General features: G+C 46.0%; 1 protein-coding gene across 1 annotated transcript in view; it reads left to right on the top strand.

Moving 5' to 3' along the window:
* Positions 1-14,117, top strand: part of cplx4a (complexin 4a) — a 34,574-nt gene that overhangs the window by 13,198 nt on the left and 7,259 nt on the right. The window contains exon 2 of the mRNA XM_078409594.1: positions 13,803-13,890. Within this exon, the coding sequence (XP_078265720.1) occupies positions 13,803-13,890 (88 nt within the window). The remainder of the gene's footprint in view (positions 1-13,802; positions 13,891-14,117) is intronic.

The following is a 14,117-nucleotide window of genomic DNA, read 5'->3' as shown; positions in this document are numbered from 1 at the left end:
GTGCTGCCGGCTCCCCTCCAGATGCCTCCATGGCACCGACCCAGGCCCTAGCCGCGGGCTCCGCAGACCCAGGCCCCAGTCGCGGGCTCCATCGACCCAGGCCCCAGTCGCGGGCTCCGCAGACCCAGGCCCCAGCCATGGGCTCCACAGACCCAGGCCCCAGCCACGGGCTCCACAGACCCAGGCCCTAGCCGCAGGCTTCGCAGATCTAGGCCCTAGCCACAGGCTCCGCAGAGCCAGGGGCCGTTGGCTGCGGGCTTCGTCGACTCACGAGGCTCCATCTCTGCTCCGCGAGGCTCCGGCCTGTGAGGCTTCAGCCCACGAGGCTAAGGCCTCAGCTTCTATCGCAGTGGCCCTCCGATCCTATAGACTAATGTTATTTTATATTTATAATGACACAGAAGAAGGCCATCTGGTCCATTGTGTCCACACTGGCTTTCAGAGGAGTAACACTTTTCTCTCCTTCTTTCCCAGCATCATTGCTACTTATTGTCCCTACACATGTCAGTCACCTCCCCTTTGATTTGTTTTTGCCATTAATCTACACCAATAGACAATGTACAGTAGTTCAAATATCCTACAGCGCAATTTGAAATGTGAGGAAACTGGCGCACTTGAATGAAACCCATTCATTCATGGAGAGAACATGCAAACTCCACATAGTCAGCACCAGAGGTCAGGACTGAACCTGAGTTCCTGGATCTATGTGGCCCAGCATTCACCTCCGCTCTAATGAATCACCCACCTGTGCTTCTAAACCAGCTACACATCTACCCAGGCTTCTCCAGTATGGTTATAACTCTGCTGCTAAACTGACAATATAGAAAATGGCACAGGTGATGTTTTGGGTCGAGATCCTTCCTCTGACCATCGGAGAGAGGAGGATAACTTCTTTACAGTAGGCATCCCTTGAGCAGAAAAACTGCAGATGCTGGTTTAAATTGAATGTAACACAACGGGTCAGGCAACATCTCAGGAGAGAAGGAATGGGTGACGTTTCGGGTCGAGACCCTTCTTCAGACTGATGGGTCTGTTCTGGTAATTCATCAGATGAGCTATGAGGCCAAACTCTTGTTTTTTTGCCATAATACAATAGACAATAGACAATAGACAATAGACAATAGGTGCAGGAGTAGGCCATTCGGCCCTTCGAGCATGATCATGGCTGATCATTCTCAATCAGTACCCCGTTCCTGCCTTCTCCCCATACCCCCTGACTCCGCTATCCTTAAGAGCTCTATCTAGCTCTTTCTTGAATGCATTTAGAAAATTGGCCTCCACTACCTTCTGAGGCAGAGAATTCCACAGATTTACAACTCTCTGACTGAAAACGTTTTTCCTCATCTCCATTCTAAATGGCCTACCCCTTATTCTTAAACTGTGGCCCCTGGTTCTGGACTCCTCCAACATTGGGAACATGTTTCCTGCCTCTACCGTGTCCAACCCCTTAGTAATCTTATATGTTTCGATAAGGTCCTCTCTCATCCTTCTAAATTCCAGTGTATACAAGCCTAGCCGCTCCAGTCTTTCAACATATGACAGTCCTGCCATTCCGGGAATTAACCTAGTAAACCTACGCTGCACGCCCTCAATAGCAAGAGTATCCTTCCTCAAATTTGGAGACTAAAACTACACACAGTACTCCAGGTGCGGTCTCACTAGGGCCCTGTACAACTGCAGAAGGACTTCTTTGCTCCTATAGGCTGGAGCAATTAGGCTTGTATACACTGGAATTTAGAAGGATGAGGGGGGATCTTATTGAAACATAAGATAATTAGGGGATTGGACACATTAGAGGCAGGAAACATGTTCCCAATGTTGGGGGAGTCCAGAACAAGGGGCCACAGTTTAAGAATAAGGGGTAGGCCATTTAGAACGGAGATGAGGAAGAACTTTTTCAGTCAGAGAGTGGTGAAGGTGTAGAATTCTCTGCCTCAGAAGGCAGTGGAGGCCAGTTCGTTGGATGCTTTCAAGAGAGAGCTGGATAGAGCTCTTAAGGATAGCGGAGTGAGGGGGTATGGGGAGAATGCAGGAACGGGGTACTGATGGAGAGTGATCAGCCATGATCGCATTGAATGGCGGTGCTGGCTCGAAGGGCTGAATGGCCTACTCCTGCACCTATTGTCTATTGTCTATTGTCTATTGTCTATACTCAACTCCTCTTGTTATGAAGGCCAACATTACATTGGCTATCTTCACTGCCTGCTGTACCTGCATGCTTCCTTTCAGTGATTGATGCACTAGGACATCCAGATCTCGTTGTACGTCCCCTTTTCCTAACTTGACACCATTCAGATAATAATCTGCCTTCCTATTCTTACCACCAAAGTGGATAACCTCACACTTATCCACATTAAACTGCATCTGCCATGCATCCGCCCACTCACACAACCTGTCCAAGTCACCCTGCAACCTCATAGCATCTTCCTCACAGTTCACACTACCACCCAGCTTTGTATCATCTGCAAATTTGCTAATGGTACTTTTAATCCCTTCATCCAAGTCATTAATGTATATTGTAAATAGCTGCGGTCCCAGCACTGAGCCTTGCGGTACCCCACTAGTCACTGCCTGCCATTCTGAAAGGGACCCATTTATCCCCACTCTTTGCTTTCTATCTGCCAACCAATTTTGTATCCATGTCAGTTCCTACCCCCAATACCATGTGCTCTAATTCCTTTAATATTTCTCTTTTCAAACAAATAATCAATTTCTTTTCACGAAAGCGTAAACTTTGCCTCAACAATAGTGTATGAAGAGAGTTACACCTTTTAGCCACCCTGTTGTTAAGAAATGCTTCTTAAAATCCCATTTTATGATTACTGTGGTCTTGCTATCCAGTCTTTTACCAGCTTTACAAGATTGTTGCCAGGACTTGAGGGCCAAAGCTATAAGGAGACGTTGGGCAGGCTAGAACATTATTCCTTAGAGTGCAGGAGGATGAGAGGTGATCTTATTGATGATTATTTAGATCATGAGGGGAGCAAATAGAATAGACGCACATCGCCTTTACGCCAGAGTAGGGGAATCAAGAACCAGAGGACATGGGTTTAAAAGACATTTGGACAGATACATGGACAGGAAAGGTTTAGAAGGATGTGGGCCAAACACGGGCAGGTGTGACTAGTGTAGATGGGGCAGCTTGGTCGGCATTGGCATGTTTGGGCCGAAGGGTCTGTTTCCGTGTTGTATGACTCTATGACTCGAACTATCATCACAATCCTTCATTAGTACAACATATTCCTTTGGGTACAACCACCATCTTGAGAAAATCATTCAACATCTCTAAAATATAAATATTGAATCACAAATTTTTTCTTGAAGGTTTGACAGTTCAGATACTCACCATACTAGACAATAGACAACAGGTGCAGGAGTAGGCCATTCGGCCCTTCGAGCCAGCACCGCCATTCAATGTGATCATGGCTGATCATTCTCAATCAGTACCCCGTTCCTGCTTTCTCCCCATACCCCCTGACTCCGCTATCCTTAAGAGCTCTATCTAGCTCTCTCTTGAATGTATTCAGAGAATTGGCCTCCACTGCCCTCTGAGGCAGAGAATTCCACAGATTCACAACTCTCTGACTAAAAAAGTTTTTCCTCATCTCTGTTCTAAATGGCCTACCCCTTGTTCTTAAACTGTGGCCCCTGGTTCTGGACTCCCCCAACATTGGGAACATGTTTCCTGCCTCTAACGTGTCCAACCCCTTAATAATCTTATACGTTTCGATAAGATCCCCTCTCATCCTTCTAAATTCCAGTGTATACAAATCTAGTCGCTCCAGTCTTTCAACATATGACAGTCCCGCCATTCCGGGAATTAACCTAGTAAACCTATGCTGCACGCCCTCAATAGCAAGAATATCCTTCCTCAAATTTGGAGACCAAAACTACACACAGTACTCCAGGTGCGGTCTCACTAGGGCCCTGTACAACTGCAGAAGGACCTCTTTGCTCCTATACTCAACTCCTCTTGTTATGCTATTTCATTCTGATGGTCAGATGGCACCACTGCTTATCAATGACTCTACATTTAAATTGCAGTACCATTCCCTGATCAACCTGGCAATTGTGTGTTAATTCACAGGGCAGCAGGATTTGGAGGTATCCGCAAATTCAAAAAGTAGATGAGAGTCATTTTGAAAGCTGCGAGATTAATTCTGAATCAATGCACTTTGCAGTGTTTTTCATTTCTCTGGTTTCAGTCCTTCAGACATTGTACCGGTATAAATTCATATTCATCATCTGACAATTTTGAACCGACCTCATAACAGCTTGGTCTTTTATAATTTAAACTCATTCAAGTGGCACTTCTCTTTGTTGCTGGATTCAAATCGAGTCCTTCATGAAATATAGCCTTGAATCTTGAAGCTTTTCGCATTAATGGTGTATTGCAGATGCTCATTTCTATCAATTGAATGATTGCCTTCAACAGCTTTCAAAGGATAGATTACATTTCATATATTCTATTTTTTCAGTTTGTTGCCTTTTATAGACTGCCTTTTCACAGTGTGGCTGCTTTAATGGGCATTATAGACAATAGGTGCAGGAGTAGGCCATTCGGCCCTTCGAGCCAGCACCACCATTTAATGTGATCATGGCTGATCATTCTCAATCAGTACCCCGTTCCTGCCTTCTCCCCATACCCCCCTGACTCCGCTATTCTTAAGAGCTCTATCTAGTTCTCTCTTGAATGCATTCAGAGACTTGACCTCCACTGCCTTCTGTGGCAGTGAATTCCACAGATTACTTTGAGAACCATGCAGGTCTCTCCATTTTATCCAGTTCCAGTGTTGGGTATTTATGCTGGTACATAATCCCATGCCAATTCAATTCAGTTACTGTAAGTCCCGAAAAAGCCTTCCACATACAAGTCCATAAGATGATAATAAAAGCTATGAAAAATAGGAATGAGTGAGTGGCACATCAGGACAGCTAGCAGAGTCTCTGCTTCACACGTCCAAAGACACGTTCAATATCAATGGATATTTTTAAAGCAGAGATAGATAGATTATTGATTAGTACGGATGTCAGGGGTTATGGGGAGAAGGCAGGAGAATGGGGTTAGGAGGGAGAGAGAGATCAGCCATGATTGAATGGCAGAGTAGACTAGATGGGCTGAATGACCTAGTTCTGCTCCTATCACATGAATTTTTGAACCTGGGTTTAATCCTGACAGTTCACTCCTTTCCGTTGGTTTCCTCTCACAACCCAAAGATATGTATTTATTAGGTTAATAGTTTGCGGGGTGGGGAATTGATGACACTGTACGGCAAAACAAACAAAAATGGTATTAATGTAGAATTAGTGTAAATAGTTAGTTGATCGTTGGCATCGATACAGCAGAACTAAGGGCCTGTTTCCCTGATGTATCTCTCTATGACTCCACGGTGGGCGGCACGGTAGCGTAGCGGTAGAGTTGCTGCTTTACAGCGAATGCAGCGCCGGAGACTCAGGTTCGATCCTGACTACGGGTGCTGCACTGTAAGGAGTTTGTACGTTCTCCCCGTGACCTGCGTGGGTTTTCTCCGAGATCTTCGGTTTCCTCCCACACTCCAAAGACGTACAGGTATGTAGGTTAATTGGCTGGGTAAATGTAAAAATTGGCCCTAGTGGGTGTAGGATAGTGTTAATGTACGGGGATCACTGGGCGGCACGGACTTGGAGGGCCGAATAGGCCTGTTTCCGGCTGTATAGATATGATAATTCATCTGCTTCATCAAACCTCCTCCACCATTTAATAACATCACAGCCGTTCCTCTATCTCAATATCATATATAATTCTTCCCCATAACCCCTGATGACTTTTGTGTCAAGTAATCTATCTATCTCCTTCTTGTTGACATGGCACCCACAGTTTTCTGTGATAATGAATTCCACAAGTTCACCACCCTCTGAGTGAAGAAATTTATTTTCATCTCAATTTTGATCATCTAACCTCATATCCTGAAACTGCAATTCTGGTCCAGGCAAAACATTGCCCCTGCATTCAGCCTGTCAAGCCCTGTCGGAATTATGTACATTTAAATGTGATCTCCTATCAACCATTTAACATCCAGTAAATACCACACAAGTCAGCCTAATATCCTCTCCTGTTAGAGTCCCAAAGTCCTAGGAATCAGCTCCAAAAATCTTTGTTGCACTTCCTTTATGACAGGTTCAAAATTGAAACACCAGGGTAAAAACAATTAGTGCTGGAGGAACTCAGTGGGTTAGGTAACATCTGTGAAGGGAATGATCAGGCATGTTTTACATCAGGACCCATCTTCAGACTGGAGATCCGAAATGTCGTCTGTCTCTTCCCTCCACAGATGCTGTTTGACCAGCTAAGTTCTTCCAACACATTGTTTTCGCTCAACATGCCAGAATCTAGATTTTTACGTGTCTCTATATTACTCTAAAAATGGTTTCATCGTGACTCAATAGACAATAGACAATAGACAATAGGTGCAGGAGGAGGCCATTCAGCACTTCGAGCCAGCACCGCCATTCAATGTGATCATGGCTGATCATTCTCAATCAGTACCCCGTTCCTGCCTTCTCCCCATACCCCCTGACTCCGCTATCCTTAAGAGCTCTATCTAGCTCTCTCTTGAATGCATTCAGAGAATTGGCCTCCACTGCCCTCTGAGGCAGAGAATTCCACAGATTCACAACTCTCTGACTGAAAAAGTTTTTCCTCATCTCAGTTCTAAATGGCCTACCCCTTATTCTTAAACTGTGGCCCCTTGTTCTGGACTCCCCCAACATTGGGAACATGTTTCCTGCCTCTAACGTGTCCAACTCAGTCTAATTGTAATCAGCCATCCTTGGTCATACAATCAAAACCTCTTGCAATGAAAGTCAACATATGATTTTGTGAACATTGCATAGTCCAGCACAGAAACATACCTTTCGGCCCATAATGTCTTTGCCAAACATTATGCCAAATTAAACTAATTTCCTCTGCCTATATGTTATTAATATCCCCCCATTTTCCCCATATTCATGTGCTCATCTAAAAGACCATTAAATGTCACTCTCGTATCTGCTTCCAACATCACCTCCTCTGGCAGCACATTGTAGCCACCTACCACTCTCAGTGTAAAAATGATTGTCCTAACCATCTCCTTTAATTTTTCTCCCTCTCACCTTAAAGCTATGCCCCCTAGTATTTGCCATTTCAACCCTAAGAAAAATGTTCTAACTGTTTGCTCTATCATAGCATCCTCCTCTCATAATTTAATGAGATTCCATCGGGTCTCCTCTCAAACATTTAGACGAGGGAATTAAATGTAACATCTCCAAGTTTGCGGATGGCACAAAGCTGGGTGGCAGTGTGAGCTGCGAGGAGGATGCTATGATGCTGCAGGGTGACTTGTAAAGCAGATTATTATCTGAATGGTGTCAGATTAGGAAAAGGGGAGGTGCCAGGAGTCCTTGTACATCAGTCACTGAAAGTAGGCATGCAGGTGCAGCAGGCAGTGAAGAAAGCTAATGGCACGTTGACCTTCCTAGCAAAAGGATTTGACTATAGGAGCGAAGAGGTCCAAATGCAGAAGTACAGGCCCCTGGAAGACTATGCATGGAGTATTGTGTGCCGTTTTGGTCTCCTAATTTGAGGAAGGACATTCTTGCTATTGAGGGAGTGCAGCATAGGTTCACCAGGTTAATTCCCGGGATGGCGGGACTGACATATAATGAGAGAATGGGTCAATTGGGCTTGTATTCACTGGAATTTAGAGGGATGAGAGGGGAACTTATAGAAACACTAGACCGAGGTGGACCCGTTGGGTCCAAATCTCTCCTGCAGGCCTCTCCTAGGGCAATCCTCCCCCAACTGACGATCCTGCAGACCTGACAACCCTCTCCAACTGGCGAAGCCCGTTGCCGGGCGGTGAGCGTCCCCCAGGGCCGTGGGCGGGCGAGGGGCGACAGGGAAGGGGAGAGGGAGCCACCCACTTCGGCCCCGTGCCGCCAACGCTGCAGCCAGAGCGAGCTGTGGACCCAAAGCCTCTCCTGCAGCACGGCGGCGATCATTGGCGAACAGCGATGACGGCCATCTTGTTGGACTCTCTGCCACCGCGCTGCACCATGGGAAGAAGGTCAGGCGCGGGGCATGCCAGGACAGGCACCGGTCCTCCCGGCTGGGCGGGGGGAGCGCATCTATTAAAGTCTGCAGCAGCTCGTGGGCTCAGTAGTCCCCTCCCCCTCATTGGCCCCAAATCTCTCCTGCATTGGTCCGGCACCCTCTCCTCCCCCACTCCCCCCTCCCCCTCCCTCACGCGCCCCCTCCCTCTCCCACCTCTCTCACCCAATCCATCTCCCCTCAACCCCCCTTTCACCCCCTCACCCACTCCATCCCATCCCCCATCAACCCTCCTTATCCCCCCTCCCCTTACCTCCCCTCCATCACCCACACCATCCCCCCCTCAACCCCCCAAACCTCTCCTGCATTGGGCTAGCACCCTCTCCTCCCCATTCCCCCCTTCCCCTCCTCCCCCACCCACTCAATCCCTCCTCAACACCCCTTATCTCCCAATCCTCCCCCTTATCCCCCACTCACCCACTTAATCCCCATTTCTCCCCTCCCCCTTACTCCATCCCCCCTCAACCCCCCTTCTCCCCCACTCCTCCCCTCCCCTCCCCCACTCACCCACTCCATCCCCCTCAACCCCCATTATCCCCCACTCCACCCCCCTTATCCCCCACTCCTCCCCTCCCCCAATCACCATCCCTTCTGAACCCCCTCCTCCCCTCCCCCCCACTCACCAACTCCATACCCCCTCAACCCCCCTCCTCCCCTCCCCCTCACGAACTCCATCCTCCCCTCAACCCCCCCTCATCCCACCCTCTCCTCACTCCCCCTCTCCTCACCCCTCCTCCCTCACCCACTCTCCCAACTCCATCCCCCCTCATCTCCCTCACGTGGCCGGAGGTGAGCTGCTGCTTGCTACAGGTCGCTGCCGTTTACAACATCGCAGGCGCGAAGTGACGTCGAAAACGCAGCTCGTCCTCCCAGTGTGGGGTTGGGGGGGAGCGCGTGAGTGGGTGAGGGAGGAGGGTGAGGGATAACTGATGGGTTGAGGGGGGATGGAGTGGGTGAGTGGGTGGGGGGAGGGGAGGAGGGAGGGGAGGAGGGAGGTTCAGGGGGGATGGAGTGGGTGAGTTAGCAGCAGCTCGTCGGCCCACAGGCCCCACCCCCCCTCATTGGCCGCCACTCCCGTCACTCTGGCGGGTCCTGGCCCCTGCGGTCATCGTGGCCCCACCCCCCTTTTTGACTGTCACGGGCGTATCCCATTGTGAAGTCATACACTGAACATGGCAGACAACAGTTTAATAAGGTAATTTTTAAACTTTAAAATCTTTCTAACTTTAAATATATAAGACCAATTTGAATGAGACTTGGATGAATGTGCTCCCAGGACGAAGATGAGTAAGGTGGTGCTAAAATTGTCACGCAATCGTGTACCGTTTTTTTTGTGGATGAAAACCGCACAAAGAAACAAAGGCACAAACATATGGAACAAACAAGATGAGAGTTTTAGTAATATACTAGACTAAGTGGACCCGTTGGGCCCAAACCTCTCCTGCATTGGTGCAGCACCCTGTCCTCCCCCCTCTCTCCTCAACCCCCCCTCCCCTTTCCCTTCTCCCCCGCTTCTCTCTTCCCCCCTCCCTCCTTTTAAACTTTAAAATGTGAATAACTTAAAAAATATAACACCGATTTCAATAAAACTACTTGCATTATCGCTAAAGTGACAATGGTGAGTAAGGTGGGCCTAAAATTGTTGCGCTATCGTGTACCGTTTTGGCTGAAGTTCAGTCACAAACAAGATAACAAACGAGAGTGTTAGTATATAGAATAGAATAGAATAGAATAGAATAGAAATAAAATTCAAAAGGGATTGAACAGGCTAGATGCAGGAAGAATGTTCCTGCTGTTGGGGGAGTCCAGAACCAGGGGTCACAGTTTAAGAATAACGGTTAGGCCATATAGGACTGAGATGAGGAAAAACAATTTCACCCAGAGAGTTGAGAATTTGTGGAATTCTCTGCCACAGAAGGCAGTGGTGGCCAATTCACTGGATGCTTTAAAGAGAGAGTTAGATTTAGCCCTTAGGGCTAATGCAATCAAGGGATATGGGGGAAAAGCAGGAACGGGGTACTGAGTTTAGATGATCAGCCATGATCATACTGAATGGTGATGCTGGCTCGAAGGGCTGAATGGCCTACTCCTGTACCTATTTTCTATGTTTCTAACTACAATCATCATCATCATCGGTGGTCACTCGAAGCGACTATGACTGTCCTCCCCATAGGGTAATCCGGAGTGTTAGGGTGGATTCCCTTTAACAAGGAAGCCTGTGTGTGACTTTGTTTAACATGGGGAGACTGGTGCACAGACAGCCACCACACAGTCCTTGAAAGATCTGGGTCAGGATCCAGTGGCATGGAATCCATGACGACCAGGGACCCTTTTCTGCTGCAGCTTCATCCTCCTTCCAACCCGTTGTGACGCTCCACTAAAGTCAGCCTGTTCCACCATTGAGGTCTTGGTTGGATTGCTCTTTATCAGGGACCTCCCCCTCGACCTTACTGCCATGGGTGACCCTACCAGGAGCATAGCTCCAGACGGCATCGCTCTCAGGATCTCAGGACCACACAAGCATCTCCACCACGACAAGGTGACAATCCACGGAGAAGTAACTACAATGTCTCAGACAAATCAATTCAAGTTTGTCCAACTTCTTCTTCTGGCTAATACCTCATAATCCAGGCAACATCCTGGGAAACCTCTTCTACACCCTCCCCAAAGCCCCCACATCCCATCATGGGGTGACCAGAACTTCACACAATACTTCCAACTGCACCTTTACCAAGGTTTTATAAAGCTGCTCTATCTCAATGGCTTTTACACCAGCATGATTTCGTTCAGTGACTGCTGTGCAAGGATAATCAGCTTTGTAACATTTTACTATAGGCTTTCCCAATCTATGACCATTTGAAGAAAACTCTGCTTTGTGTTTGACCTACCATTGTGGATAAGTTTACATTTATTCACGATATGCTACATCTGCCAACTCACAATCCCATTCAATTTTGTATTGCTGACAAAGGTAGAAATATTATATTTGGTTCCCCATCTAAATCTTTAGTCTTTGGAGATACAGTGTAGAAACAGGCCCTTCGGCCCACCAAGTCTAGGCTGACCAGCAAACACCCCACGTATTAGTTGTATCCTACACACTGGGGACAATTTACAGAAGCCAATTAACCTACAAATGTGTACGCCTTTGGAGTGTGGGAGGAAACCGGAGCACCTGGAGAAAATCCATGTGGTCACAGGGAGAATGTACAATCTCCGTACAGCTAGCATCTTTAGTCAGGATTGAAGCCGGATCTCTGGCGCTGTAAGGCAGCAACCCTACCGCTGTGCCACTGTGCCATCCCAAATCATTGAAATATACAGTATACTGCATAACTCCCCCTTATGTAAGTTCTGGATAACATGTAACTGCAGAATTTTGACCCACTTGAATAAAATCAATTGGTTCTAAGGCAGAGCGGCACAATGACATAGTAGTAGAAATACTGCCTTACGGTGTCAGAGACCTAGTTTCAATCCTGACTACAGGTGCTTGTCTGTACGGAGTTTATACGATCTCCCCGTGGCCTGCGTGGGTTTTCCCGAGATGTTTGGTTTCCTCCCACACTCCAAAGACGTACAGGTTTGTAGGTTAATTGGCTTGGTATAAATGTGAAATTGTCCCTAGTGTGTGTAGGATAGTGTAGGTGTGTGGGGATCGCTGGTCGGTGCAGACTTGGTGGGCCAAAGGGCCTGTTCCATGCTGTATCTCTAAATTAAACTAAACTAAACTAGACTCAACTAAACTGAAAGTCTGATGAGTTAATTGGCTTGGTATAAATGTGAAATTGTCCCTCGTGTGTGTAGGATAGTGTTGGTGTGCGGGGATCGCTGGTCGGCGCAGACCCGGTGGGCCAAAAAGCCTGTTACCACACTGTATCTCTAAAGTAAACTAAACTAAATTGGAACAACAGATACTGGCTTTGCCTGCAATGCCTATGTCCCAAGGCGAATTAAATTAATTCACAGGTCAATAGATTTTTGAAAACTGAGAGGGTGAAAATCATAAGGCTCAAAATGAATGACAAGATGCAACAGTCAAGTGAGTCAGTGATAAATCAATTATCAAAAGGTGTTTAAAACATTATGATCTATTTAGACATGAAATTGGAAAAGAGACAAATGTGTTGGTTAGAAAGCACATAATGGAAATTATGAGCATGCGGTGTTCAATTAATCCCATATGCCGATAATGTGACCTCATTATGTAGCTGCAAAGCAGCCATTGGGCACAACCAACAGCTTATGCTGTAAGCTTAGTTTTGAATGTAATATTTTGTAAGTCTGTACAGAGTCCTTCTGGTCAGACAGACCTGAAATTATTTTTGTTTCAGTGTGTTTTATATGCATGCCAAGGACTATTTATTAACCTGCCATTTATCATTGAGTTGAAAGCTTCCCCGGCTTTTTCACTCAAACAGATCCACCAAATCTTCTATGTGCCAATTTCATCTTTTAACTGCAAACCAATTGTGTTCAAAGAGCCACACAGGCCAAAATAAAAACCTCTTATCTCTACAGTTAGCACTTTTTGTCTAATTGTGATTTCATTGCATTTACATAAGCTTTACTCTGAGGTAATTTGGCCCACAATCATTCTTCCTTGTACCACACTCACTCCATAATAATTTTGCCTGCAACACTATTTGAATTGCTTTAGCACTTGCTTCTTAAAAGCTTACCTGCTGCATCTATTCAAAGGCTAATATTTATAATTCATTGAGGGCATTGAGCTTTGCCTAAGGAATTGATGTGCCACAATACAGTATGATGCTGAGTACTATATTCTGCACTCTATATCTTCCTCTTTGCTCTTGATTGTATCTATGTATAGTATATCTGATTTGTTTGGATAGCATGTAAAACAAAAGGTTTTACTGTACCTCAGTGTCATTCGCGTGTGATAATAATAAATCTAAACCTAAATCGAGGCATAGAATATCAGAGTAGCAATGTTATAGTATAATGTATAAAGCATTTCTAATATTGGAGAGAGACTCAAAAAGCTGGAGTAACTCAGCGGGACAGGCAGCATCCCTGGAGAGAAGGAATGGGTGACGTTTTGGCTCGAGACCCTTCTTCAGACTGGTTATTGATTATGGAAACGAGAGATATAGACAATGATGTTGCAGAACTTTCGTCGGCAAGAGGAGGAGAGCTTCTTCAAAGTAGACATACCTTAGGGAGATTTCACAATGGAGCAGATGGAATGAGTAGGAGGGAAAAATATTGGTATTGGTTTATCATTGTCACTTGAATCACCAATGCATAGACTCGCAGCGGCAATTAACAATAATACGATCGAACTTGCCAACCATTCAACCAAAAAGTTCAAATTTGGCAATGGGTTGTACAGTGACATGGTGAGGAAAAATGTGTGGTAAAAGCTGAAGGCAGTATAACATTCATTTTGAGTCTGAAGAAGGGTCCCAACCACAAACATCTCCTATCCATGTTCTCCAGAGATGCTGCCTGACCCACTGAGTTACTCCAGCTCTTTGCATCTTTTTTATTCACCTTTTAGCTTTGTTTTTTGAAAATGATTCCACTGCTAGAAGATTCTACAACCAAATCCAAGAGGAGAAAAAAACTGGTCTTCAAAGTCAACTCAACAATCAAAGTATATTTTAGGACAGTCTTAACTGTTAAAATAAATGTTGCTTCTTGATTTCAGAATGGAACGAGATGGTATTTTTGCGCAGAAGAAAGCAGAAAGAGCATCTCTCAGGGTCCACTTAAGAGAAAAGTACAGGCTTCCAAAGGTAACACAGACATTATATTGACACATGATGTGTAAAGCTAAATGATCATGATAGAATGGTATTGCACTTAATTTAGAGAATTATTTTTGCACTACTTTGACCATTTAGCAATGTGTTACATTGTATCAAGTTTTCTACCAACACCCTCAACTTATGTGTGAGATCTTGCATGGAATCACCATCAGCAGGAGTTCAGTTGGATCTCCGCTTCTTGGCGACGTATGGGG

Source organism: Rhinoraja longicauda, chromosome 1 (assembly GCF_053455715.1).
Source record: "Rhinoraja longicauda isolate Sanriku21f chromosome 1, sRhiLon1.1, whole genome shotgun sequence".
In the NCBI taxonomy this organism is placed as follows: Eukaryota; Metazoa; Chordata; class Chondrichthyes; order Rajiformes; family Arhynchobatidae; genus Rhinoraja; species Rhinoraja longicauda.
The sequence above is the reverse complement of the archived record's forward strand: the minus strand, read 5'-3'. Positions and strand labels throughout refer to the sequence as shown.